The sequence below is a fragment of the Puma concolor genome, chromosome A3 (genome assembly GCF_028749965.1).
Source record: "Puma concolor isolate L17-30 chromosome A3, mPumCon1.1.hap2, whole genome shotgun sequence".
Classification (NCBI taxonomy): Eukaryota; Metazoa; Chordata; class Mammalia; order Carnivora; family Felidae; genus Puma; species Puma concolor.
Window position 1 is genome coordinate 95,697,594 of NC_141669.1, and position 26,334 is coordinate 95,723,927.

Here is a 26,334-nt window from a genome sequence, read left to right on the forward strand (position 1 = left end):
CAAACTGGAGACAATTTTTTCACCCTCATTTTCTTCCAGAAGACTCTGTGTGGGAATTTCATGGCTTGCCAGGTTTTCATGGGTTCAGAAATTAAATTAACCCTGTGTCTTTGTCAGTCATTGCTTTGGTCAGATTTGCATTTTTTTGATAGCAGTTCCCATGACTGAGGTTTTATTTGAAAATTATGTCTCTTGTTCTCTTCATGTTCATAGGATGGATATGTAACCATTCGTGTGGAAAGGATTGTTTTTTGTTGTCTTAAGCATCGCATAAATGTGAGCAGGCAGTGGTGACACCAGGGCCTGTGACAGGGGCCTGGGTACCCTGAATATGGTGAGGGACATGCTGCCCCCAGCTCTGCACCATTTCTTCCCTCATTCTCCTCTAAGCTGTCTACTCCACACACATGTGCCCAAGATCTCCCATGGCTTGCCAGCTCTTCTTATTCCATCTAGAACCTGTAGACAGCATGCAGCAGAGGCAAATACTAGAGCAGAGTTATGAATGTATACCAGTGGATAACCCTGGGACGAAAACCAAATGGTCAGCTACAAATAAGTCAGGAAACCCTTAGAGGTCATTGTACCATGAGAAGCTTAATGAGATTCAATGTCATGTTAAGGGAAAATACTGTCTCAATATGTGGGGTATGCGAAAAGTATAAAGTAACTATGATTTGGAGATCCGTTCATTTGACCTAGACTAGATTACTTTGTCCAGTTCCTGATTTTATCACTAAAGAGCATGTAGACCAAGGAGAAAGTTATAAAGGTGAACAGGCAGTTAGTGTATAAGACCTCAAAGGAGAAGTTAAAAGGGGTGATTCCCCTCAGAACAAAAGGACCTCCCTTATATACAAAAGATACAGTGTTCTTGGTTTGTAGAGAATTGAAGAAAAGAAAAAGTGAGCAAAAACTCTAATATGAAGAGTGTAACTTAGCTGTGAGAAAAAAAAAATACCTTTTGGCTGTTCTGAACAACTTATTGCTGTTACCCTAATTAGCGGTGTTATTTGGTGTCTTCATGCCCTGTGTTGCAGACTTAGCATCTTCCAGGCACAAAGCTCCATGCCTCACAGTGAACAACAGTGACCTTTCCAAACCCCCCTACCTGTGAGTTCCTCTGGAGTTTAGTCATAGTATGATACTGACTGTGTATCTCCCCAGAATGAGGACCAGAATGTCCATTTTATTTCCTACCACAAAGATAGATATGGAGACCTCACAGGTTAAGTAAAAGAATGGATGGGAAAACTTAAGGGTGCTGTGTAAGTTCATGTGGGCATAGCTATTCACTGAACACTTTTAACAGACTGGTGTAGTTGGAGAGACAGTCTTGCCTTCCTGTCTGAAGGGGATAAAATCAGGCTAGGATGATACCTGTTTTATCCTGCCAATCAATGTGGGCACAGGATTTTTAGAACTGTTGTAACATAAGGTGGTTTATTTTGATAAAATATGGTATTCGTTATATAGTTGGCATTCAGATTGTTAATACTTCTACTCTGATTACCAATGTTGCTGAATTCTTAAGAGAATTTCTTGTACCTATAAATGAAAGTGCTTTGGAGACATGATTAATAATATGAGCTTTTATTTTGGGTGGCCCAGGGAACAGATGTTGCAAATACTACTCAGGATAACAGAAGCTGTCATGCAGAAGCCAAAGGATAAACAAATAAAGGACTTGTTTGCCCAGAGCTTGGCAGGGTTACTGTTTAGGGTAAGTCTTCTTTATTAAAACACTGCAAATGTAAGAAATGAATCATATTTTACAGCAAAATAATTTTAATCATTGAAAATTTTAAGAGTAACATTAAACTAAACTTCTAGAAATTTTCCTTCTTAGCTTTGTCTTGAAGGTTGTAATCTATTTTTTACAATTAGAACTAGGTTTCTTTTAGGCCTTCCCACCTGTCTGCCATCTACTTCTTTTGATTTGTTGAGGTTGGTAGAAATTAGGAAGATAACAAGAGCTGATGTCCTTGGTTGAGGGCCAGGTAGATTTGAGGAAGTAAAGGGTAAATGGAAGCATGGGAATGGGGATAAGGTCAGGGAGTGGTTCAGGCTAGACATAAAACTGTGAGAGCTGTTGGTATGTTGGGCTATGTGTTTAAAGTCACAGGACTGGGTAGGGTCACCATGGAGAGAATAGGTGTCCTAGAGAGGAAAGAGCCATCCATCTCCATGATTGGTGGAGGAGAGGAGGCAGCCGAAGATGCTGAGAAAGGGTGGCCATGGAGCTGGGAGGGAAACTAGCAGAGTATGTGTCTGGATGCCTGGAGATAAGTATTGAGTAAGAGGAGAACGACCAGTTCACCATTGGTTTTGACAAGATGTTGGTGGTTGTAAATGTTCTAGGGGAATGAGGCCCACTTAGAGTGGATGGAGGAGAAAATGGGACCTGGGCAATAGAGGTAGCAAGTATAGTCAGGACTTTGCAGAGGTGGAAGGGAGGAGGAAAAGGAGAGCCAGCTGACTGGGCAGCATACATGGAGGACAAGGTTTAAGGTGTGTGATTTTGAAGTCTGTTTGCTTGCCAGTGGGCATGGTCCAGTGAGGACAGCCTTGGAGGGAGAGAGAGGAGAACTACAGAAGTGAAGTTCTGAATGAGGTGAACAGGGCCTTAGGTGGGAGCAGAGAGTCAAGGAGATGGGTGTTTCTTACATCTCACAGGGTGAGAAGGGTCAAGAATGCGAGTAGTCTGACATCACCCTCAGGGGAAGAAAAGAGGCAGATGATGAACTAATTGCATAGGAAATGGAAGTTTTAAAGGTCCTGAGGGTGGTAGACTATTGCAACATTGCTTTAGAAAGCACTAGTATTTATGGGATGCTCAGAATTTATGAAGCATTTCTGAAAGAGAACAGTGTGAAAAGACTGGAAAACTGTGATGTTCTATATAAATAAAGGCATTCATACAATAGATGGGCCTGCTTTGAATAATTTGGTAGGAGATAGCATTGTGGATCATGAGCTGGAAGTGATAGCTGCAGGGAGGAGAAGTCAACCTCCCTCCTCTGTTGACTCGAAGGTGGATTTGGAGATGTATACAAAGAGCATATCTAGAAAAAGGTAGGATATGGCGATGAAGGTGGCACAAAGAGAAACTAGTTCTTTAAATAAAGTTATGTATTCCTATTGTAACACAGGAGAACCCAACTGTTCATATTAATTTTTAGTAGTTTAATAGGATTGAATGATCTTGGCTTGATGAGAAATACATGAGAGGCTGCAGAAATAATTGGCATGTCCTCACTTGCCTTCGGAATAGGATAATCACTCTTATTCTGATTGCCTTGCTTAGTTATTAGATATATGAAGTGGTCTACCCATCCTTTTGTGTGTATTCAACCTTGCCTCAGGCGTGGTGCAGACCATTTGCTTTGCTGCCCGTCTGGATGTACAAACACTCTGCTCACTTTACCGTAACTCTCATGGAGAGTTTCACTGTCGGCACCTTCTTCTCGGTCTCCCAGCCCTGATAGGACTGTAGCTGCCAAGTGATGTGGGCTGAAGCCAGGCTTAGGGTAGTGAGTGCTTGGTCCTCATTCCTCACCAGTTGCCTGGCCCTGCATCTATTGGTTGTGTTGGAATTGGAGCAAGAGCTTGTCACTGAATTAAGCAAGAATCTATCGTGGAGTTGTACTTTTTGTTTATTTGATTAGTTTTGATTTGGGAGAAAAATCCCCCTTATTAATGGAGGATCTTGTCAGATCTTGAAAATTAGTTTTAAGGGGCGCCTGGGTGGCGCAGTCGGTTAAGCGTCCGACTTCAGCCAGGTCACGATCTCGCGGTCTGTGAGTTCGAGCCCCGCGTCGGGCTCTGGGCTGATGGCTCAGAGCCTGGAGCCTGTTTCCGATTCTGTGTCTCCCTCTCTCTCTGCCCCTCCCCCGTTCATGCTCTGTCTCTCTCTGTCCCAAAAATAAATAAACGTTGAAAAAAAAAAATTAAAAAAAAAAAAAAAGAAAATTAGTTTTAAGTCCATGATTGTTGATTTTGATGACATCATTATTATTTTGGCCATGGATCAGGAAGAATGTTTAAATTAAGAAGCAGCCATAAAATAGTGGAGAGAAGAAGAGCTTTTTGGAGGTAGACACGGAGTACCGAGCTCTGGTACTTCCTGGCTGTGTGGCCTTAAGCAAATCACTTTGCCTTTCTGAGTCTCTTCCCTAATCTGTCACAGTCAGGAAAGGACAGGGTTGTCCTAAGAATCAGAGCAGGTTCATCTGGGATTTATGATCATCTGTTGACCTCCCAAGCCCTTTGTGGGATCTAAGGGAGGAGAAAAATGTGAAAGGTCTGGACAGCTCTACCAGGCAATGAAGTGGGCATCATCTTGATTCCATTCTAAAATTAAATGTGCCATCAAATTATTATTTGTTCGCTTATGTAGACGTCTACAATTGCCAGATGCTTGATTTTAAAAATTTGAATAAGGAAAGTATTAAAGGGGACAGGAAATTTTGAGTTGCCATTATCCTTTTATCTTTTTCAAATTTTTCCTCTAACGTATAGTTTTTTCTCTATCAGTAGATAACTTGGGTTGACACAGTTCCTTCAAATGAGTTAAGTTTTATTTAGATATTTACCAAATAATGGTTAGCACTGTTATCAGTGCTAAACAGGACCTTATGCTTGAAGTTCTCAAAGTATATCAGGAAACTTGGACCATGCTCCTTCTACTAGAAGTAGTATAGTATTTAAAATTACATAGTCCCCCAAGTGTGGTGAGTAGAGAAATGTAACAAGTGGCTGGCCAGGAAATGTATGTAAGAAAAGGAGTGGCTTATGAACACATGTATTTTTTTTTTTACATAGTTTGATAAAACATGAATTTCAGCACTGGAAGAACTTTGGAGATGCTCTTATTCGGCTTTTTGCTTTTTATGAGAAAGAAAATGACTCCAGAAAAGCCAAGTAAATAGCCCAGGTCACAAATCAAGTTAGTGACAGAACCCAGAGTCTGGGGCTCTGCCTTTCCCTCCTCCTCTTCGAAAAGGATAACTTATTCAAAGGGCACCCTGCCTTCGTGCACACAGGTGCCACCCCTTACCCACACACTGTATGTTACTGTTTTGCTCTGGGTTCAGGTGTTGTCAGCAGAGACTTACGATGGGGACGATTCACCAGGTCTGTGTATACATGTTTGTGAGATTTGCTAAGATGAATTTTATAAGCTGTGGGAAGTCACTGTTCTGTGCTTGTTTTATAATTAGTCAATAAAGTGAAGCCAATGCAAGATTCCCAATACAGGGCGTCTTTTACCACACAAAAACTCTGCTTTTAATCTGAAGCTAGTGCTGTAACCAGACGTGAGACTGAATGCTGGTAACATTGCCAGTTTCTCCTTTTTCCCCTTACTCTGCTAAGATTATCTTTTTGAGCTACTATTTATTAATTTTATTGTGTATATGCGCTTTATGGTAATGCCCTCAAACTCATTTTGAAAAAAGGAGTGTAAAATTGAATAAACAGAAGATGGCATTATAATCACAATAAATAATACTTAATAAAATATTAGTAATAATGAATGATAAAATTATTTATTTTTTCTTTTGCACTGTTCTTAATTTTAAAAAATTCATCCATCTTAGAATCAGATTGTAAGTATGAAAATTTAAAACCTTGTTTTCAATATATTTAATGATTTTAGCTCAACTTTCACATTTTTGCCCCTTTAAAAAGTATGGTAAACATGAATTGAAACACAGAGAAAAGGTACATTGCATAAGGAGTCACTTTAAGTATGATTTTTCAAGTGGTCAAAACAGGCCTGCATAATTACAGACTATTTTCTAGTTCTCAGAGTTTTCCTATGTGTATTTTTTTTTTTAATTTTTTTCTTAATGTTTATTTTTGAGAGAGAGAGAGACAGAGTGTCAGAGCACAAACAGGGGAGGGGCAGAGAGAGAGGGAGACACAGCATCGGAAGCAGGCTCCAGTCTTTGAGCTGTCAGCACAGAGCCTGGTATGGGGCTCGAACCCACGGACCATGAGATCACGACCTGAGCCAAAGTTGGACTGACTTAACCGACTGAGCCACTTACATATCCCCTCCTATGTGTATTTTAAAGAAAAATTTCTGTTTAATTAAAAAGCCAGCTTATCCCTATCCCATGCATAGGACAACCCCCATCAACTGCGGGGGTCTGTCTGCATCCGGGGTGGGCAGAAATATTTGCAGGTTGGCACCTTAACAAGAACATTAAGGTCTGACAATGGATTGGGGAAGTCACACAAACTTTGGGTATAAAGATGCCCTGTAGTAAGATTAAGAAAGCCTTTGGGGCTCACCTGACATGGACTTGGCACTTCTTTCAAGGGAGATGTATTTTGATGTGAATTTTAAAGGGTGTGGAATATCTGGGCAGAGAGAGGGAACTAGGCAATTTCAAGGTGAGGAGATATCCAGAATATGTGCACACTTGTCTGGTGGGGTTGCCCATGTGACCACTTGTAGTACTGCAGACATAGGCTAGAGGAGGGACATGGAGAAGTGAGTAGACGCTCAAGGAAAGTGCTCTAATAGGGGAATGCAGACAATGGTGGGAATGGATGCCACTTACTAGAGGTGGGGTGGGGTGACAGTCAGGGACACCTTGGAGGAAGTAATGTCCACATTGTGACTTGAAGAATGAGTGGGAGATAAAAAGCCAAAAAAGAAAGGAAGAGAGGAAGGAAAGCTACATGCAAAGGCCAGGAGCAGGAGAGACCAGGTCAAGGAACTGGAAGAATCTCAGTGGAAGTACTGAATTCTTTTTACTATCATGCCTGCAGGTGACTGCAAGTAGAGCTGTCTAGTACCCAGATCAACAAGGTCAGGAAACCAAAGAGGTCTGGGCTAACCATGGAGACTCAGAGGAATTTTACAGGTGGTAACTAGAGCCACAAGAATGGGGACCAGAACCCCAGCAGAGATGGGGTGGCATAGGAAGGGAGAAAGCCAGAGCAGTTGGTGGAATAGGGAGATGAGGAGGTATACATGCAGTGAGTATGGGACATTCTTCCAAGAAGTTTGGCTTTAAATGTTCTAGCTAGAGGGAGGAATCTGGGGTCAAGGGAACTTTTTTGTTTATTTTTCGTTTTTAAGATGAGGTAGACTTGGAGAATGTTTGAATGCTGATGGGGAGAAGCTGGGTTAGTAGGATAGATTGGAGAAAAAGGAGAGGCAGCGTTCATGGAAACACAAAGAGCAAGGAGGCGGTTCAGAGCAGAGGTGGGAACAAGCAGAGAGGAGCAGGAGACTCTCTTCACTTAAAGCCTGGAGGTGGAGGAGAAGCTGGGCAAACACATGGGGCTCGTGGGGCTTGTTTAATGGGTTTTATTTTCTCTTAAATCTGCAGTGAGTTCATCTGCTAGAAAGCAGGGAGGAGTTGGTGGAGCTGGAAGTTTACATAGAGGATGCTTTGTGAAGAGGATGCTAGAAGTAGCCACTGTAGAGAGTGAGAGAGAGCTGTCCAAGAAGCAGAATAGTTGTAGTACTGAGAGCTTTGTCTTCTTCCCGATTATGGCCAGGGCCAGCCGCAGGCACTAGAGGGATTTTCAGTCAGGAGCTTTGTTCTTAATGGTAACTAATTTCTCACGAGCTCAGATCCTGGTTTCAGTTGATCAAATGAATTCTGAGAAACTAAAAGAAAAACAGGATCAAGTGCTTTTTATTGTTTTAAAGCTCATTTTAGTAATAGTAAAATATTTTGTTAAAAATTCTTCTTCCAAATGAGGACGATTAAAGTCTCTAATTGGCTGGTTGGTTTCAGACGCTCATGGTGGCGTGGATCCGAGCAAACCTCTGTGTATACATTTCTCGAGAGCTCTGGGATGACTTTCTTGGCGTGCTGTCCTCCCTCACGGAATGGGAGGAGCTCATAACTGAGTGGGCCAACATCATGGACTCGTTGACAGCAGTGCTCGCGAGAACTGTTTATGGAGTTGAGATGACAAACCTACCTCTGGACAAATTAAGTGAACAAAAGGAAAAGAAGCAGCGAGGCAAAGGTACTTCTACTCTTACAGGGTAACACCCGATGTCGGAGACTGGGGAGGAGTGTGTATTTGTACATGGAGGCAATTAACACATGGAATTTTACAATAAACTGAACCAGCCATGTGGGCAGTATCTTTTCACTGATGGTGTTGGATTGTGTTTCATAGCACACTGACCTCTTAAGGATGCTGAAAGGGAGTAGCAGTGGTAGCAACAATAATATAATAATGGCTACTGCTTGTACACATTATCTGTCTTCACCCTCATGGTAACCTCTGAGGTGGATACTATCATCCCCATGTCACAGACAGAGAAACTGAAGTACAGAGAGTCCATGGTGATGGACTCATTCAAGGTCATGTAGCTAATACATGAGAAAGCCGGAAATCAAAGCTAGGCAAGTCCGTCTCAAGGCACCACACTAAAAGGACTTATTCCACTGCCTGCCTAGGAAAGGCAGAAAGTGGAAAACTTCTGAGTGATTCAGCTAGGAGGCCTTTTGGCTTTGTTGTGTTTCTGGGTAAGAATTGTTTTGAGACCTAGAGTCAGATCAAGGTTGAAAACATCAGCGGTGTTTTCTACTGGGGACAACAATTTGTTGTCATTACTGTTTTAAGGCTGTGACACAGTCCTTGGGTTAATTCACTTGTACTCCAATTTATTATTTAAAGATTTTGAGGCAGTTCATAGAAGCACCTATAATATGAGAGATAAAATACATAAGGTCACGGGGGCAAAATTGAAGGGGGTGGGATTATAGGAGCAGTTATAAATGCCAGAATGCATGCCAGAGAGCCTCCTCTGCTTGTTGGGGAGGGGTGGCAGGCTTGGATTTGACTCTGATCTTCACAGGGTTACAGCAGAGGATCACAGATTACAAAAGGTGAAAACAGTCCACAGCTTAGGTGATACATAGCTTTTCCTGGTCCTAAGACCTGAGAAGAATTTCTGCTCCAAAGATTCATGAAGTGTACGTTGCTTGCTGTAGTAGACCACAGCTTCAACAATAGCCTTATTATAGATTGTATCAGCTTTTGCTGGGTGACAGATCACCCCAAAACATAGCAGCTTAAAATAACAGTCAGTTGTTTAGATACTGATTTTATGAGTTGTTAGTTTGGGTTCGACTCAGTTGGGCAGTTCTGCTGGATCCACTCCTGTGTTTGTAGTCAGCTAGGCTGTGAAATAATCATGTAGGCAGCTCTAGGGATTGGCCAGCTGTCAGCTGGGGCCATGGGAGGGACTTGGCTGTATACCTTTCATCGCCCAGCAGGCCAGCTCAGGCTTTTTGTTCAAAGACGTAAGGTTCCAGGAGCAGCAATGGGGCAAGCCCAGATTTTCAAGTGCATTTCAGATCTCTGCTTGCTCAGTTTTGCTACCAAAGTAAGTCATGTGATGAAGCCCAGGGTCGGTGTGGGAGAGGACAGCAAAGGATGTGAATGTGGGGAGCTGTGAGCCAATTAAGTGATTACTTCACCATACAGACATACAGTTAACGTGACTGATTCTTACATCTTCACTGCAGTCTGTGAGTGGCTGTGTTTATTTATAGGAAGGTAAACACTTCAAAAAACACTCCTGATGGAATGATACAGAACGAATTTAATCATTTAATCAGTGCCCATGGCAAATACTTCTGATTTCTCTCTTATATTGCTTTATTCTAAAAATGGCTTTAAGTATTCACTGTGGAAATACTTGCCTTCTAAGCACTGGACTTGTGGAAACAAAATACACTCTCAGGAACCTGGGGGTGAAAACAAACCACAGTTTGTGGCAGCCACCAGCCACATCATACCTGTGCAGAAATCTCTGTCTCATTCTCTTTGCCCCTGTATTTCTTTTGGTACCTTGACTACTCATTTGAAATATTTGACCAGAGCAATATGAGAGGAAAGCAGACAAGTTGGGTTACAAACTGCAGTATTTTATTGTTTTGGAGGTTTGCTAAAATGGGATTTTGTATTATTCATAGATTTTCACTTGACTCTGATTAGAGTTTACAGACACAAATTTCTCTTGGTAATTTGTGGAGAGGTTAGCATCTCCAGGAGGGAGCATTATTCTAAAGCCAGGATCTCTCATTTTGTGGTTTATAAAAGTAGTTTTTGGAGTGACCGGACAGCAGTGGTATAACTTCATTTGACATTGTTCTTTTACTGAGAAAGTTTTATTCACATTTTTTTATATTGGAATGATATTATTGTTATGAGGCTGTTGGAGATGCTTGAAAAATACTTTGGCAACAGGAATTTCTAGATTACTGTTATGTGCAAACCTTCGTACTGAAGTATAAGGAAATGGTACCTAATTATGCAACAAGAGAGTCTGTAATAAATATAGTTGTACTTATGAAATTTGCTGAGCAACACAGGCTGTGCAATGAATGATAATGACTTCAGCCTTTAGATTATTTTTCTCGTCTTATCCTCTATCAGGTTGTGTTCTAGATTCTCAGAAAGGAACCACTGTGGGGAGATCCTTTTCTCTCAGCTGGCGGAGCCACCCAGATGTGACTGAACCAATGCGATCTAGGAGTGCCACCACATCTGGGGCACCAGGAGTTGAGAAGGCAAGAAATATTGTTCGCCAAAAAGCAACCGGTAAACATTTATTTAAATTTTTTCTGTCAGGTCTAGTTGCTATCTAAAATGGATTTATAGGAATAAAATGTTTTAAAGGTTTTAAAATTCCGCTCAGAGTTAAATGGGATGTCTCTGTATCTTTTAATTATCTGTTCTGATACTTTTCAAATCCATTTTTGATACTTATTTCTGAGTCCATTGTGAAAAAGAACTTGAGATGTTAATATTGAGTGAGATATTTGTGCAAAAGAGAGAAAATAAATGTTTTTGTTTGACCCTTAGAGAAAATAGATTCTTAGTAATCACACACTTAGTTGCATTATTGTTGTTGAACATTGGTAATCTTAGTGTGGCAACTGTTCCCACACAGGAAGAGAGAATAATGCACTTAGTTTTCAGGACTGGAGGGAGACATTTACGTTTTGGGGTTCTTTGGGAAATTGAGCTTTATATGCCTGTTGATGTTGTCCTCCTAGCCTGTTAGAATTAATAAGAACTTGACCAAGAACCCCCAGTTTTTTGGACTTATTTCCTACACTTTTAAAACCAAAAGAGAAATCTTTAAAAAGTAAGCTTGTATCCAGTATTTAATAAGAACAAATAAAACCCCTTCCCTCCAGTGACTCTGAGGCTGTAACTTAGGTTTAAAACAAATTTGAGTTTCCTGTCATTTTTCACATCAGTACTACCACACTGTTCTAATCGATATTCAGCATGCTGACTGCAGAAAGTCACAATATCCTCTGGTCATAAATCAGAGTCATTTACAGTCAACATATTTTACAGTACTTAGTAAAGACTTCATAGAGATGGCTTAGAATCCTGTTGGAGCTTTTACGAAAATACATTGTGCCTTAGCCCTGTCTAATGCTTTTTGCTACAGCATTTGTTGGTAATTATCACCTTACTACATTCACCTCCTGTTCCACTTCTCCTGCTCTCTCCTTCATCCCCTTCCTTGAGGAGAGACTGTTCCTGGTAACAGGCAACTTTGGGGAAGGCTTACACACTGACTTTCATTCTCATCCCAACTCCTAGAAACTCCTTTCTTTCCTCATTGAATCAGAGCAGAAGTTTGCAACAAAGTGTCATCATTCCTGAACTGCCCAGACTCTGTGCTACCCTTCGCAGCCCTTGAACTGTAATGATAATAAAATTAATCATTCAAAACACTATGTAAAACTTTACTTTCACACTTTAATGAGCAGCAAACTATTGTATATTGCATGCTCCTTATTCCCCTACTTGGCCAAAGCACAGCCATAGAAGAAATTGCATTTTAGTTTCTCAGCAGGTGTTTTAGACCAACACTATGGAGGTGGCACCATTATTGTTCTCAATAATCCTCAGTGCATTTATGCTATTGAGCTTCTGTTTTATCAGTGTTCTTAGGCATCTGGCAACATATGGTATTGCATCAGTAAGAACTCTTACAAATGTCTGTTTAGACTATGTCGCTTAAAAGTCATAAACCTGGCCTTTAGAGTATTAAAAATTAATAACACTTGGAACCATAACTTTTAAAAAGATAATGAGACAAGAGCTATTGAGTTGGATCAATCTATTATCTTCATGTATCTTGCAATACATATGTATTTCCTCTTTTACTTCACATTTTTATCTTTTTAGTTGCCTGTGAAAACAACGGTCTCTGAAGATTTTATTGTATCATGCTGTTTTATAAAACTAATCTATATAGACTATTAGTGGTTTTACTCAGTTCTGTTATTTTTACATTGTGTAATAACTTGCCTTTCCATCTTTTAAGAAGGCCCAGAATACTTTTATGGTAGGTGTTGATAGTGTGGAGGCCACCTTTTAACATTTATTTATTTTTGAGACAGAGAGAGACAGAGCATGAACGGGGGAGGGTCAGAGAGAGGGAGACACAGAATCCGAAACAGGCTCCAGGCTCCGAGCCGTCAGCACAGAGCCTGACACGGGGCTCGAACTCACGGACCGCGAGATCGTGACCTGAGCCGAAGTCGGCCGCTCAACCGACTGAGCCACCCAGGCGCCCCGAGGCCACCTTTTAATGAGAATAGCAGCTCAGGCAGTTTTTGTCACCTTTAGCAGTAAGGTGTTTATCATGGAAGACCCATTTGAAAGTGATTTATTTTTTCTAATCCCAGTATGAGAATAATTTAAGATTATTATATTATAGGGGCGCCTGGGTGGCTCAGTCAGTTAAGTGTCCAGCTCTTGACTTTGGCTCATGTCATGGTCTCGCAGTTCTTGGTATGGAGCCCTGTGTTAGGCTTTTGCGCTGACAGCGTGGAGTCTGCTTGGGATCCTCTCTCTCCCTCTCTCTGCCCCTTGCCCCCACTCTCTCTCTTTCAGAATAAATAAATAAACATTAAAGGAAAAGATTATTATAACTTGCCTCAGTGACTGCACTTAATCTAGATTAAGAAAATGATTGAGAAAATGTCAGTGATGGTGGCAAGACAGAAATAATAAAATAAGCAATTGCAGAGAAGAGAAAGAACAATTTAACAGAGAAGGAACTAGTTTGCAACTTAAAAGGAACTGGCAAGGAGAGTCTTAAAGAATTATAAAGGAAAACTTTGCTCCTGAGTGTGAATGATGCTAAAATTTTAAATGTCTAAAATGAGTGATTAAAGCAAGTCAGTTTCCACACAAAGTAATTATTATAATAATTATAAGTTTTATTATTTCTAAATATCTAGTGATCAGTTTTGGAAAAATACACATTTGATTCATAAAAGGAAAGCTCTTTCAGACGCCCTCTGACATTGAGAGATGAACACATCTTTTAGGAAATTTGAAGTAAGTCAGTTTGACATTCACATGGAAGTCATTTGAAGTATCATCTTACCCATTTGTGAAGAGTGTGCTGTAATCCCATGGCAGGTAGTCCCTGTGGATTCCCTGTGGGAATCAGACCTGGGAATACTGACAGCCAGAGGAGGGGGGGGGGTTGAGGGGGGAGGGGCAAGGAAGTAAAAACTTTGTTTCACCCTCTGCAAATGTGTCATTACCGTTTGTACTTGTATTCCGTGAATGTGAAATAAAGTGATGTAAAAATAATAAAACAAGTCGACCTTTATATTTTAGTTTTAAGGATAAAACTGGTCCCACTGATGGTGGTTTCGTATATATGAGGCATATTCTCTTCCTGTGTTTATCTGTTTTCTCAAATGGTCATTTAAATAGTGGTCTGTAGAAAACTTGAGAACATCATAAAGTTCATCCTAAGAAATTATGGATTTAACAAGCATGAAATGTGATATACAAGGATGGGCTTCATGGAGATTTTTGCCTTTTTACCCTCAAATATCAAATCTTTTAATGTTCAACTTGACTTTCATGTGTTTCTGTGCTTTAGGATATTTAATTTACTAAATGATTTGCTTTTGAATACAGTCAGCTCTCAGTAAACCAATTTTTAAATTATTTATTATTTATAGAACAGTTTTAATCTTAGGCTAGATTTTCCCCTCCCTGCCTGTTGTCTTTTCATGTATGTGTCCTTTAGGAAGGGGAAATGGATTATAGTGTCTGCCCAAATAAACAACCCAAATGTGAGTGTGATACAAAGTGATACAGTGTGAGTGTCCATTCTCCCATGTCATCAGAATGACCGAAGGTTGGCTGTATTTAGAGACTACAGTTAAATACTCTACTTTGTACTGACCTCCTTTAAAGTTTAAAAGACCTTTTTTTAAATTTGAAAGAAAGCCCAGAAAAATAGCAATAAGTTAAAAAAGAAAAGAAAAGAAAAGAAAAGAAGTGAAAGATCCTAATGTGCTTCTGACATAATTGTTACTTTATCTCTCCTGGAAGCTAAGCGAAGCCAGTCTATCAGCAACTGTGTCCACCTCTCTGAGGCTTTGCCTGCCACTAAAAGCGTCCCGCTCCTCCTTCACACCGTGAGCGCTCTCTTACCTGGTCTCTCTTACTCCTCTTGCTCTCACAGGCTGTCAGGTACTGTAATGCTGTCTCATGTGTCCGTCAGTGTCCCTGGGCTTCTCCTGCTTGCCTGTAGGCCTTGCTTCCTTTGTTAATACCCCCCACACTGCGCATGCGTGCCTGGCCATTGCACTTGGCATTTATTTTTGGTGAATATTAATAATTGTTTTTATGCAGTTAAATGTTTAGTAGCTATTAGTCAAGGAAAATTTCTGCAGCACCACTGGTCTTTGCTCTAGGACTTTTTGACCCATAGTTTCTACCAATGATGGGCGCCTTCTATACAATGCCTGCAGCACAAAAGTTTTGCTTGCTGTGCCTCCCCAAAATCGATAAACGGGAAAAATCATGTAGGCAATACCTCCTTGGGATTAATAAATTGTAATCATGTGTAAAGTAATAATGTTTATGTTTATCAGTCACACTGATTATTGATTTGAGTAGAAAAAAAAAGATGCTAAAAAGTGCTAATTTTCAAAACAAGGAGACATTGTTCTTGTGCTCCAGCGAATTAAAATTGAGTTCACCCACTTGTAGTTTGTACACAGTGTATTTTCTGGATTACTAAAATGTTATGGCATCAAAAATGGTGATTTTTGCCATAGACCCCTCAAAAAAAGGGTCTACTGTGCTCTGCAGTGAATAATTAGGCCTATGTCCAGTTACTGTTCAGAGATTCTAAAATGAACTGACTTTTCATGCTAAGAGGGATATGTTTTCATGTTCTTATTTTCAGAAAGATGGCATTGTAAATCAGTATTTACTATTGGAGATAGCCTGAGTGTGGCTTTCTGTAGCACTAAATCATGCCATATTGTATGATGATGTAGTGTAGTAAAGCATAATTAAATCTTACTTCCCCTGATGAGCATGTAAAGATGTCATATTATTTAATTCACAGAATATGAAGGAAGAAATTTGTTTCATTGAGACTACGGATTACACTTCTCAGAAAATACTTTTCTCTAGTAGATACCAAAGGTGAAAAGCAATACGAATGGTAACATGATCCCCAGTCAATTAAGTTACTGATGAACGTCAACTACTTGATAATCTGGTTGTCAAAAAAGTACTACTGCCTAGAGATGATTAATAAAGTATCTAAAATAGTTTCGTTTTCTTTTTGGCTGGTATATAGCTAATATACACCCAAAAGGCATTCTTTTCATGGTGAAAAGTTTTTGTTCTTCACAGTGCATTTTTTTCCCCATATTATTTCCTTTGATCAAGGTTTCTACTAGTTTGTCCGGAATATTTTCTCTTAAGAAATCTATTTTTGTTCACAATCTCAGTTTGGAAACCTTTTTCTCATTCACTATTATATTTTAGTTTATTCAGATTCTTGATTCATACACACACACACACACACACACACACACACACACAGAGTTCCAACAGAAGTTAAATATGATTTAGAACAGTGGTTCTCAATTGGGGATGATTTGGCCCCCCAGGGAACATTTGGTTGTTACAGCTGGGGCGGTGCCTAAACACCGGCCCCTAGTGGGATGCTGCTGACAGTGGCTACACAGGACAGCCCCTACCATGAAGAATCGTTGGACCCAAAATATCAGTAGTGTTGAGGTTGAAAGACCCTGATTTGGGGTGAAGCAAAGCAGGCCATGCCAAGTCAGTATTTTCCTGCCTTTGCCATCTTTATTCCTGGTTTTATAGCATGAAGGGTAAAGGGACTTAGCCGTGTAGTGACACTGAGAACAGTCTGCTGTTCCTTGTGTTTTATCTGACAGCTACAGTAGTGAACTCCTCCTTAGTTCACTAAGGAAATGATGCCATTTCCCTTTGGAACTGTCCTGTCGAGAGACTAGGCCAGGAACAGTGCATATCAATCCTACTTTAGATTGTGCATTCTCACCGGTTGGCACATGACAATATTAAATTTCTGCCCCAATTTAAATCCTAGTGTGTTGGCATATATTGCTTACCTATGGCTAAGTTTAGATATAGGTAGATGTATATCCACCTATACGTAGTATGCAGACACTTTTAATGTTGACTTTCTGGCCACAAGGTCTTTACTATAAAAATGATTGCTAATTTTGTTTTCATTTGTTAACATTTCTTATTTTTGTTTCTTGTCTATATGTAAACATTGCTTTAATAATCTAAACAATAGAGGATTACTTACCTTCAGCCACGATTATATTTATTCTGGTCCCTTTGGGACTCTATTTGGTGGCAGCAGATTTTGGGGAAAGTAATAACCACCTGTATCCCATTTATATGAATAGCTACATAAACACACACGTGGGAAGTAGAACTGGCAGTTTGGTGATTTTCCTTCCTCTCCTTTGTGAGAACAATGCTTTCCAGCTGTTTTGCAATTTTAACTGCTTTTATGTTGGGACATTTATCAGTCTGTAGTGCTTATAGGCCATGCTGATGATAGATTTTATTTTTCCTTTAGGGCCATTGTAGTTGTAGCAATTAGAGGTTCAGTGATCTTCTCTCATTCTAAAAGAGACTTAATGGTACCAAACTGAAAGCCTTGTTTGGCTGCTTCTGCCTCTGGTTGTCAGGCTTGCAGGTAGTATCCAATTGTCAGGAAGTGCTTGTTGTCAGGGTCTGGGCTGGTTCACCTTTGGACCTCCTAAGAAACCTCAAGATGTTGAGTTGACTTCTATCTCTTGTGCTTTTTAATAGGCTCAAGTTGGTCTTATGAACAATGCTTTTAAAAAGAAATTAAACTATTCATTTTGCCTTTGCAACCTTGTATGAGGGATAAATGGAACCCAGAATTTTGGTAATTGAAGAATGAGTCTCACTTCATTTAATAAGATTGATTAAGAAAGCCTTAGATTAAAGACTGAGTGAAATTGCTTTGAAAAGTGGTCAGACGTCTGGAATAAATAGAAGTTTCTAAAGACTTTGCACTCTTAATTTAATTTAATCATGTGGATTTTTCTCTCAGTGGGAAAAATGAAGTAATTCTAATTTGATCATTTTCCTGGTGTTTTGAGTGGAGCCTTAGAAAGCAGTGATTTTGTAATGGTACTGTGTAGTTGACACTATCAAGAAGCTAGAAGGTTAGAACTTTTAAAATTTGAGTTATTAGGGTAGCAATGCTTGCGAGACAATGAATGATTTGGTGAATCTGAGATAGAATTTAGCTCTTTGAAGTGATTTGAACAAATTGTGTGGTACTCAAAACAGAGAATGTGTTAGACCTACCCAGAATTTATAATGTAATTTTTATATAACTTAGATTGTTCATGCTTTGAGTATCACATAATCCTGTATCTTGATATTTGCATATCAGTATTAAATGGTCTTAATTTGTTATGAAACAGCAACACTGTGGAACGGGAGCAGTTTTGACATTTGTCCCTTTCTTAACAAATAAAAAGCCAGCAGAGGGAGCTCAAGAGCTGTTTAAGAAAAGAAAAAGTATCAAGAAAATATTTTTGGTATTCATTTGTTCATTTATGCAAGGCATATATTGACTATATACTTAGTATAAAGTGTGAGAAAGGCCAAGAACTGTACATTTACAAATCAGAAAATTGTATTTTAATTGTGAGATAAGAATTTTAAATTCTTTTTCCACACTAGATCACTTAACAGTCAACTAACTATAGGAGTAGCTCGGGGAACCAATAGCATAGCAGTCCTCACAGTATGCTTGACATTATGATTCTCCCCTTTCTTTCCACCCTCATCATGGATGCTCCCATCCTCACCATTTCTGGTGATTTCTGTGGGCTTGGACCTTCTCCATCAGAGAAGTCCCTACCAACAGTTTTACAAAAACAAAGCCTTAAAGCTGCATTAGGCCAGCCTGTTGGGAAGGCACACCAGCTGGTGATGGCAGGCTCTTCGTCCGTCTGTTGTGTTGAGGACCAGTGGGGACACTCGAATTTGGAAACCATGGTGCTGTGACTGTACGGTATCCCACCAGATGGCGATGTTCTTTATCTTTAAAAAGATGCTGCCAGTGTTGGCCTGGCTCTTATTTGTTTCTGCTCCTAGCCCAGAAACCAACATCTACCAGTTTTTGGCATCAAGTTTAAGTGAATAAAAGCCACTCTTCCCACTGTCCATAAAAACTGGCACTTGCCAATCATTTTTAGAGAATTAGGAAGCTCTTGGGCTCCCTCTACTGATATTAGATTAACAAGTAGGTTCATTAACGAATATAAACACTTCCCAGAAGGTTTCAGTATCTTGCATAATTAGAATAAACAATGAACGAAGGCAGCAGGGAGGGTCTGGTCTCATGGTATCATCTGGCTTCTGTTGCCTAATGCTGAGGAGCCTAGAAGCAGACCTGTGAAAGGGCCTAGTCTAAGCTTGCAGATGTGTGGGGAGATCACAAACATGTACACATGTCTTGTGTCTCTCTGTGGGAAAATGAACAGTTCTTGGCTATTCAAGAGAAGAGAAAGGCAAAGACAACCTGGAAGAGATGCGGCTTTAATGGGTCTGTGTGCTCTTGTCTTGCTACCTTGACTGTCTTTTGCTTATGCCCTAAGTTCAGCTTCCCGTCAGTGCCTAAATTTAGACTATGGCCCAGTATTCTGAATTATAAATGAAGGGTCACACAAACTTCATAGTTTTAAAGTCTCATTACGTGTATCAGTGTACTTTAAAATAGAATTTTTGTTTGGATAGTAAAAATAAAGCAGCACCCTTCTCTTGAAGTCCTGTGTGTTACATGTAGAGTAATACATACATACAACTTGACTAGGGAGAGCCAGCACTTTGGCTTATCTTTGGAGTAAAGGGTTATACTGAGGGTGGCACAAGGGCAATGAGCTTCATTTCAGGTGAGGAAGTGGTTGACACTGCCGGGTAAGATAATACAGGCTGAATTTTTATCTTAGAAGGAAGGAAACTTTAGCTAAATTAAAATTTTTAGAAAATATGTTACAGCTATGTAGATGTAAAGTTTTATGACTGTTGGAGTGAGTGTGGAGTCTGCTGAGGGACCACATGGCAAGTCCTGTAGGAGGGGTGTCCAGGTAGCAAGGGAGGGAGGAAAGGAGGCAGGAACAGGTCTGAGGGTAGTGTGGAAGAGTGAGCCGCAGAAAGGAGAGAGCAGTAGGTGCAGGTGGGCTAGGATTGCTGGAGACTAAAGTGAGTCAGAGCTCCTGTGGGGGATCAAATCTGTGGGGAGAGGTCAGGGGGAGCCCTATGTCCACTGTGAGGATCCCAGGCTTGGCTGTACAATGATGGGGGGCCTCGGCAAGAGAGAAGTGGTGCAGTCAGATCTTGGTTTTAGAGGGACCTCTCTGGAGCCACACAGAGAATAGAGAACTCATTCTCTGGGAGAATATAGTTTGTAATAATGCTAGCTGAGATTATCCAGTGGCCAGTACTCACCTATGGTTTTCTATTTTATAACAATTATGTATTAATTCTCCAAAAATGCCAGTGGATCATTTTTGTACTTTAGTGATTAATTCAGCATTGCATTTGGTGGTAAAAGCTATTAAATAATTGTAGTATTTTATTTTGGACAGTTGTGCATTTATCTGTTGAAAGGAATGATAGAGTTGAAATTCCCATTTCCTTTTATCTTCCTATAAGAGAGTGTGTGTGTGCACGTGTGTGTGTGTGTGTGTGTGTGTGTGTGTGTGTGTGTGTCTTTCTACTCTCCTCAAATGTAAATTACCTATTCTGTGTATTTCCTGGTTCCCGCATTCCTTGGCATGCCCGGCTCTGAAATTCCAAGTGACTTTCACAGTTCTCAACCATTTCTGCAGCTTTTTCTCTTTTTTTTCCCTCCATTTTGAAAATAAAATGCTTTGCAGAACTTAAAACGTATTTTTAGAGTGGAATATTACTTGTTAACAAGTGTAGAAAGAAAACTTTAGTATGTAAATGCAGATTATCTTATTGTATAATTTTGGACCGGGGGGAAGTATCCCAGACTACATTTTTAGAATCAGTTGGTTCAAGTGGTGAAATTATTTTTAAAAATCTTTGAATACATCTCTGCATGTTTTGTGTTAATGCCCACAGAAGTGGAAGAATGTCAGCAATCAGAAAATGCACCTGCCATGGAATCTGGCTGCCTGGGGGCGGAGCAGCACATCATTCGTAGCAGCAGCACACCTGACGTCACTGAGCCGCCCCGCCCAGATTCCTCTCAGGGTACGAAGTAGCTGCAGTGGTTAAACAATACAGGACTGTGGATCCTGGCTGGGAAGGAGCTGCACGCCGTATTGCTTTCTGCGTTTATTCTAACCCCACTCAATTTATTTCAAGGAAACTTGCTTTTTAAGTTGATAGCAAGGATGTGATTTCTGGCAATGAAATATTTTCACTGTTTAATACACTTATCTAAAATTATATATACTTAGGTGCACCTCTTTTTTTTAATGCTTATTTATTTAGAGAGAGAGAGAGAGAGAGAGAGAGAGAACGACAGAACACAAGCAGACAAGCAGGGGAGGGTTAGAGACAGAGAAGACAGAATCTCCAGGCTCAGAGCTGCAAATGCAGAACCTGACGCGGGGCTCAAACCCACAAACTGTGAGATTGTGACCTGAGCCAAAGTCGGATCCTTAACCATCTGAGCCACCCGGGTGCCCCTAGGTGCACCTCTTTTAAGAGTAGCCTGTTTGAGGACTAGAGAGAAGTCCAGTGGTTGCTGGAGTAGGTGGGAAGCAGAGAATGTCACACCACAGGGTCCGGGCGAGCAGCAGAGTTAAGTAGGAGGCAGGGTAGGGGCATGCAAGAAAGGGTCTTGTGAGGAGAGCCATAAAAGTTGACAGTGAGAATGGAGGGCTGGCTGGACTTGTGAAAAAGTTTATTAGCAGCCTGTGAACTCTGCTGAGGCTGAAAATAAGCACTGATGATGGCATCCATCTACACAGTGTCTCTGATACCTTCCAGCAAAGCAGAGAGGCAGATGGTCAGATCTGTAAACAATGAATGATGTGTTTTACAGGGAAAGTGCATGTTTCAGTTGTGTCTGGTGGCAGTGAATATGCTTATTATTTAGTTTTAGTTTCATCAGTTAAGTAAGAGATAAACCATCTTGTTTATCAACAGGTTATCTCATAGCCTCATCAAAATAGGGAAGTATTCCCTCTTAGAAATTTTCTTGAAGTAAGAAGATACACTAAAATAATTTGAGAAATGTATTATCTGAAAGATTTTCTGTTCTCTGAAAGGTTTGGTATAAGACTGTTTTAAATTTTTTCTCCCCTTAAATATTTGGTAGAATTCACCAGTTGCCTGGAATTTTCTCTAGGAAGATTTCAAAAAAATATTCACATTTTTAAATCATTTTAAGACCATTAAAATTTTCCTTTTCCTGTTTTGATTCAGATAAGTTGTGGTTTTTCAGGAATTTGTTCAGTTCATGTAATCTTTTCAAATTTATTGGCCCCAGATTATTCATAAAACCCTCTTATGATCATTTTAGTGTTTATAGGCTATGTGGTGATATTCCCTTTTTTATCACTGATACTGATAAGTTCATGCTTTCTCTCGTCAGTCTTTATTCTTGAGCAGTACTGAACCACCTTCCTGCTCTGTTTTCCTGTCAGCTCACCTGGCAAACTCAGGCAGCTTTCCTCTGAGATCCCATTCTGAAGGCCCCTAGGAGAGTCTTGTTACCTTCCCCTGTGCTGGCATAATGTGCTAGGTGGACCTATTGGCTGCACTCAGTGCAGTCTCTTAAAAGCTATCTGTGGGTCAAAGATTCTATAGGGTAGACTTGACTCATAGACTATCAGTTTGCCAGATCGTAACTCCTATTTTTACGTATCTTAGGATATCTAAATTTGATTACTTACATATAAATTTTTTTCTCCAATTTTATCATCTAAAATATTTTGTTAATTTTTTCCCCAAAATCTCTAGGTCAAAAGGTAGAAAATATACAGACTTTGAGTTCTGCAGAGTCCAAGCCTATTCAAGAAAATAAAGGATATGTGAAGAAGGAACATGAAGGAATAACAGTAAGATATTTTCAAACTATATCAGTTTGTAATGAAAAATAAACATATAAATTATTGGCATAATAAATACGCTTATTAGTGGCAGTTCTTTTAAAACATTTCTCCATTTAGATGTGTAATTGCCCTGAACAACCCTGAGAGCTCTTAAAGGCTTTCTTACTTTCTGTGTAAAATTATAGTCACACTACAAAAATAGAAAAAAAAATGAGCATGAAAATGGAATTTACCTTCTGGTCTGTACCTGGCATTCTATATTTTTAAGCAGGTATCCTTGCCTGTCAGACGTATATTCACATTCCCTCTTCCTGAAACTGCTTTAGGTAGCATGTTCCACCTGACATGAGTTGCTAGATAAGTGATTTTTTTTTTTTGCAAAGATCAGTTATGATTTCTTTTTTAGAAAAATGTAAAATAGCATTTATCTCTTTAGACTGAATATAAAGTATAAAGAAGAAAAACTAAAAAGTAGCCCACATTTCATGCATGCACGTGACTCCTGCTTAGTCATTCTTTAAAAATATGTAGATATATATTTATAGAAAACTCAAACATAACAGAAAGGTGCACAATAAACAGAGAAAATCTCTCTCTAGTCCTCTCTGCCTGGAAGATAACCAGTGTTAAAATTTTCTGTCTTTATTTTTAAAGGGCATGTATCTTTTTATATATGTGTATTTATACTTGTATATATGTCATATATACATAAACATGCATATGTTTATGTATACTTATATACTAATAAATGTATGTTCTGTATATACCTGCATGTGTATTTTGACAATATATGTATATTTCATACATATATGTATGTTTCAAAATCAAATAAATACCTATATGCCCACCACCCAGTTTAAGAACTAGAATTTTTCCAGTGCTGTTGCTTTGGCCTATATACGTTCCTTCCTTGTCCCCTCAGAGAATGTTATATTGGCTTTGTGTTTATCATGTCCTTGCTTTGCTCTATAGTTTTGTTCTATATGTATGTATTTCCACATTATATTCTTTAGTGTTCCTTATTTATAAACTTTATTAAGTGATTTTATTGCTTTTGTTCACTCACATATTTCTAAGATTTATCAACACTGTGGCGTGTAGCCTAAGTTTTCTCTACCATATGACACTCCATTGTGAATATGTCACAACTTATTTTTCCATTCTCTTGTTGATGGATAGTTAGATTGTTTCATCTTTTTTTTATTAATGAAAAATGTGGCTATGTGCACTCTTGTATATGTTTCAAGATCTACATGTTTGAGATTTTTCTTTATGGTGACTATCTAGGCATGGGATTAATGAGACATAAAGTAGAAGAATATTCTTTACAAGAGACTGTATGTTTTCCAAAGTGATTACACCACTTATATTTCTGCCAACAATGTGTTGAGTTCCCATTCATCCACATTTTTGTCAATACTTGCTATTGTCAGATTGTGAGTTAGGTGGATGAAAATGGGAATTCATTTTATTTTGCATTTTTCAGATTACTAATAAAGTTTAAAATATTTCCACATGTTGATTGACCATGTGTGTTTCATGTGACGTCTTTGACATTTTCTTATTGATTTTTTTTTCTTTTTCTCTCTTATTTGTACTAATTCTTTATATAGTCTGAAGAGTAATCCTATTTTGGTTATGTTTCTAGAAAATATTTTTTTCCAGTGTGTGGTTTATATTTTCACTCTCTCAATGGTGTCTTGATGAACAGAAGTTCTTAATTTTGGTATTTTTGATTATTAATTATATTTATAGTTAGGTTTATGAAATATTAAAATGCCAACTCTACAAGGATAAGAATATTTAAGTGTTTCAGTTTTGCTGTACACATTTAAGTCTTTTATCTATCTTGAATTGATTCTTATTTATGGAGGTAGGGATCTAATTTTATTTTTTCCCACATGGATAACCACTTGTCCTTGGTCCCATTTATTGAATTCATCTTTCCTTCATTGATCTGAAATGATACCTCTCTCTCATATATACTTATCTTGACTGATTGGTAACTTTGTGTTTTTGGCCAGTAGTACAACATCTTAATTAATTACTGTAGTTCCTCCACTTCTTTATCCCTTCCCCCCACCTTCTATTGGAAGCTATTTTTTTGCTATCTTTTGTCTTTCATTGTTGTTTTTCAGAGTTCTGTCCATTCTGTTTAGTTGTCATTCCTTGCTGTTCTTTGTCCTTGCCCTTCAGTTTTCTTGCATTATATTTAGGTGCATTTTCTTTTGGTTTATACATTTGTCCTTTTTTGTATACGCTATGTGCCATGCATCTTGTTCTTCCATTGTTTCTGGAAAATTCTTGGTAGTCATTTCTTCAAATATTGCCTCTTGTTTGTTCTTTCAGCTCTTTTTTTCTGGAATTTTGAGTAGAAATATATTTAGACTTTCTCATTCTGTCTTCCACGTTCTTATGTCTCTTTTCACATTTGCCACTCTTCTTGACCCTCTGGTACATTCTGGGTGATTCATTAGATCTGTTTTTCAGATCTTTGTTTTTTCATATGGAGTTGGCTATGTAATACTTCCACTGAGTTTTTTAGTTCAACAATGATAACTTTTGCTTCTGAAAGTTCAGGTTAATTCTTTTCAAACATTCTTGTAATTTCTAATAATTTCTTGTTGCTTGCTTATTTTTGTGATTGCTCATTTTTGTGATTTCCATCTTTTATGTCTTTAAAATAGTCACAAATTACAATTCTAAATTCTTTTTCTGATTGTCTGAAGTCCTTGCGTGGAGGGGCGGGTAGGAGTGGGGTCTAAATCTAGTATTTGTTGTTTCTGAGACTCTTGTACGTGATGATTTATTTCCTTGGGTATTCAGTGATCTTTGATTATGAGTTCCTAGCTGATGGATCTTAATCTACAGGAAATCTGGATGTCTGAAGTGATGGAGTTTCACCAGGACAATGTGCATTTGTTTCTTCCAAGAGCCAATGAGTGCTCCTTTAATCCTGGAATCTCAGTCCTTTTGCCATTGGCAGTGGCAATAGTAGATTTACCCTTATGGCAGCCCTGTTTTCACTGCTCTGGTTTCTACTCACTTTGTGGGGGGAGTATGGATCACTGGGAGATTTATTCTACTTCCCTGTGAGCCTGAAATTCTTACATAAAATCTATTTCTATAGCTGGAGGAAATTCCAAACATCTTTCATATAGTCAGAACCACCCACATTCTACTTTTTAGTTGAGGAAAGATCCTGGGTATATTTCTGTTATCACATTAGGTATATATCATCCTTCTTTAAGGCTGGGTAGTATTTTTTTTCATGTACTGTTAGTCTTCTAGATATTTCATCCATGACCTACTTCTGTGCTTTAGCTTAATAATTGTCCTGTCTTTTAATTGTATATCTCAGCCCCTCCTTTTCATTTGTTTGCTTGTTTAATATTTTTCCCTTTAGTTGGCTCATTGAACCCTAGGTTTCTTACACACTTTGCACTGGAGGACCTTAAATTCACATCTTCATTCTTGACTTAATCCTCTATTTCACTCCTAGATTTTTATTGCCCACTTACGGTACATTTGCTTTGGATATTTAGCCTAAATATGAAAATTAAAACATCAGAAATCTTCTCAAGTTCCTTTATCCTTATGCTTCCTTCTTTCCTCCCTCCCTCCCTCCCTTCCTTCCTTCATCACCATCATTCCTATGGTTCCCTAGGTTCATATCCTTTTGTGATTTAATTTTCCTCCACTCCCATATACGGGTCTCGTATAAGCTCTTGTCTGTCATTCTACAGCATTTTCTTATTTATCTTTTCTTCTCCTTTTCCACCATCAAAGCCTTATCATCTCATTCCTTATTCAGTCTAACAGTTCATAGCGGTTTTCTTCTTAATTTTAATATATCCCACAGATGACTACTAGACTTATCTTTCTAGTTGAATTTTTAATC

At 39.0% G+C, this 26,334-nt stretch overlaps 1 protein-coding gene across 7 annotated transcripts in view; it reads left to right on the top strand.

Moving 5' to 3' along the window:
* The window catches only part of RALGAPA2 (Ral GTPase activating protein catalytic subunit alpha 2), a 328,194-nt gene that overhangs the window by 111,949 nt on the left and 189,911 nt on the right, over positions 1-26,334 (top strand). For 5 of the 7 annotated variants that reach the window (XM_086701570.1, XM_086701563.1, XM_086701564.1 and 2 more), the window contains exons 14-19: positions 1,612-1,723; positions 7,764-8,001; positions 10,429-10,593; positions 14,383-14,523; positions 20,491-20,622; positions 22,342-22,439. In XM_086701570.1, the coding sequence (XP_086557696.1) occupies positions 1,612-1,723; positions 7,764-8,001; positions 10,429-10,593; positions 14,383-14,523; positions 20,491-20,622; positions 22,342-22,439 (886 nt within the window). The remainder of the gene's footprint in view (positions 1-1,611; positions 1,724-7,763; positions 8,002-10,428; positions 10,594-14,382; positions 14,524-20,490; positions 20,623-22,341; positions 22,440-26,334) is intronic. The other 2 variants (XM_086701568.1, XM_086701569.1) reach the window with 1 other exon arrangement.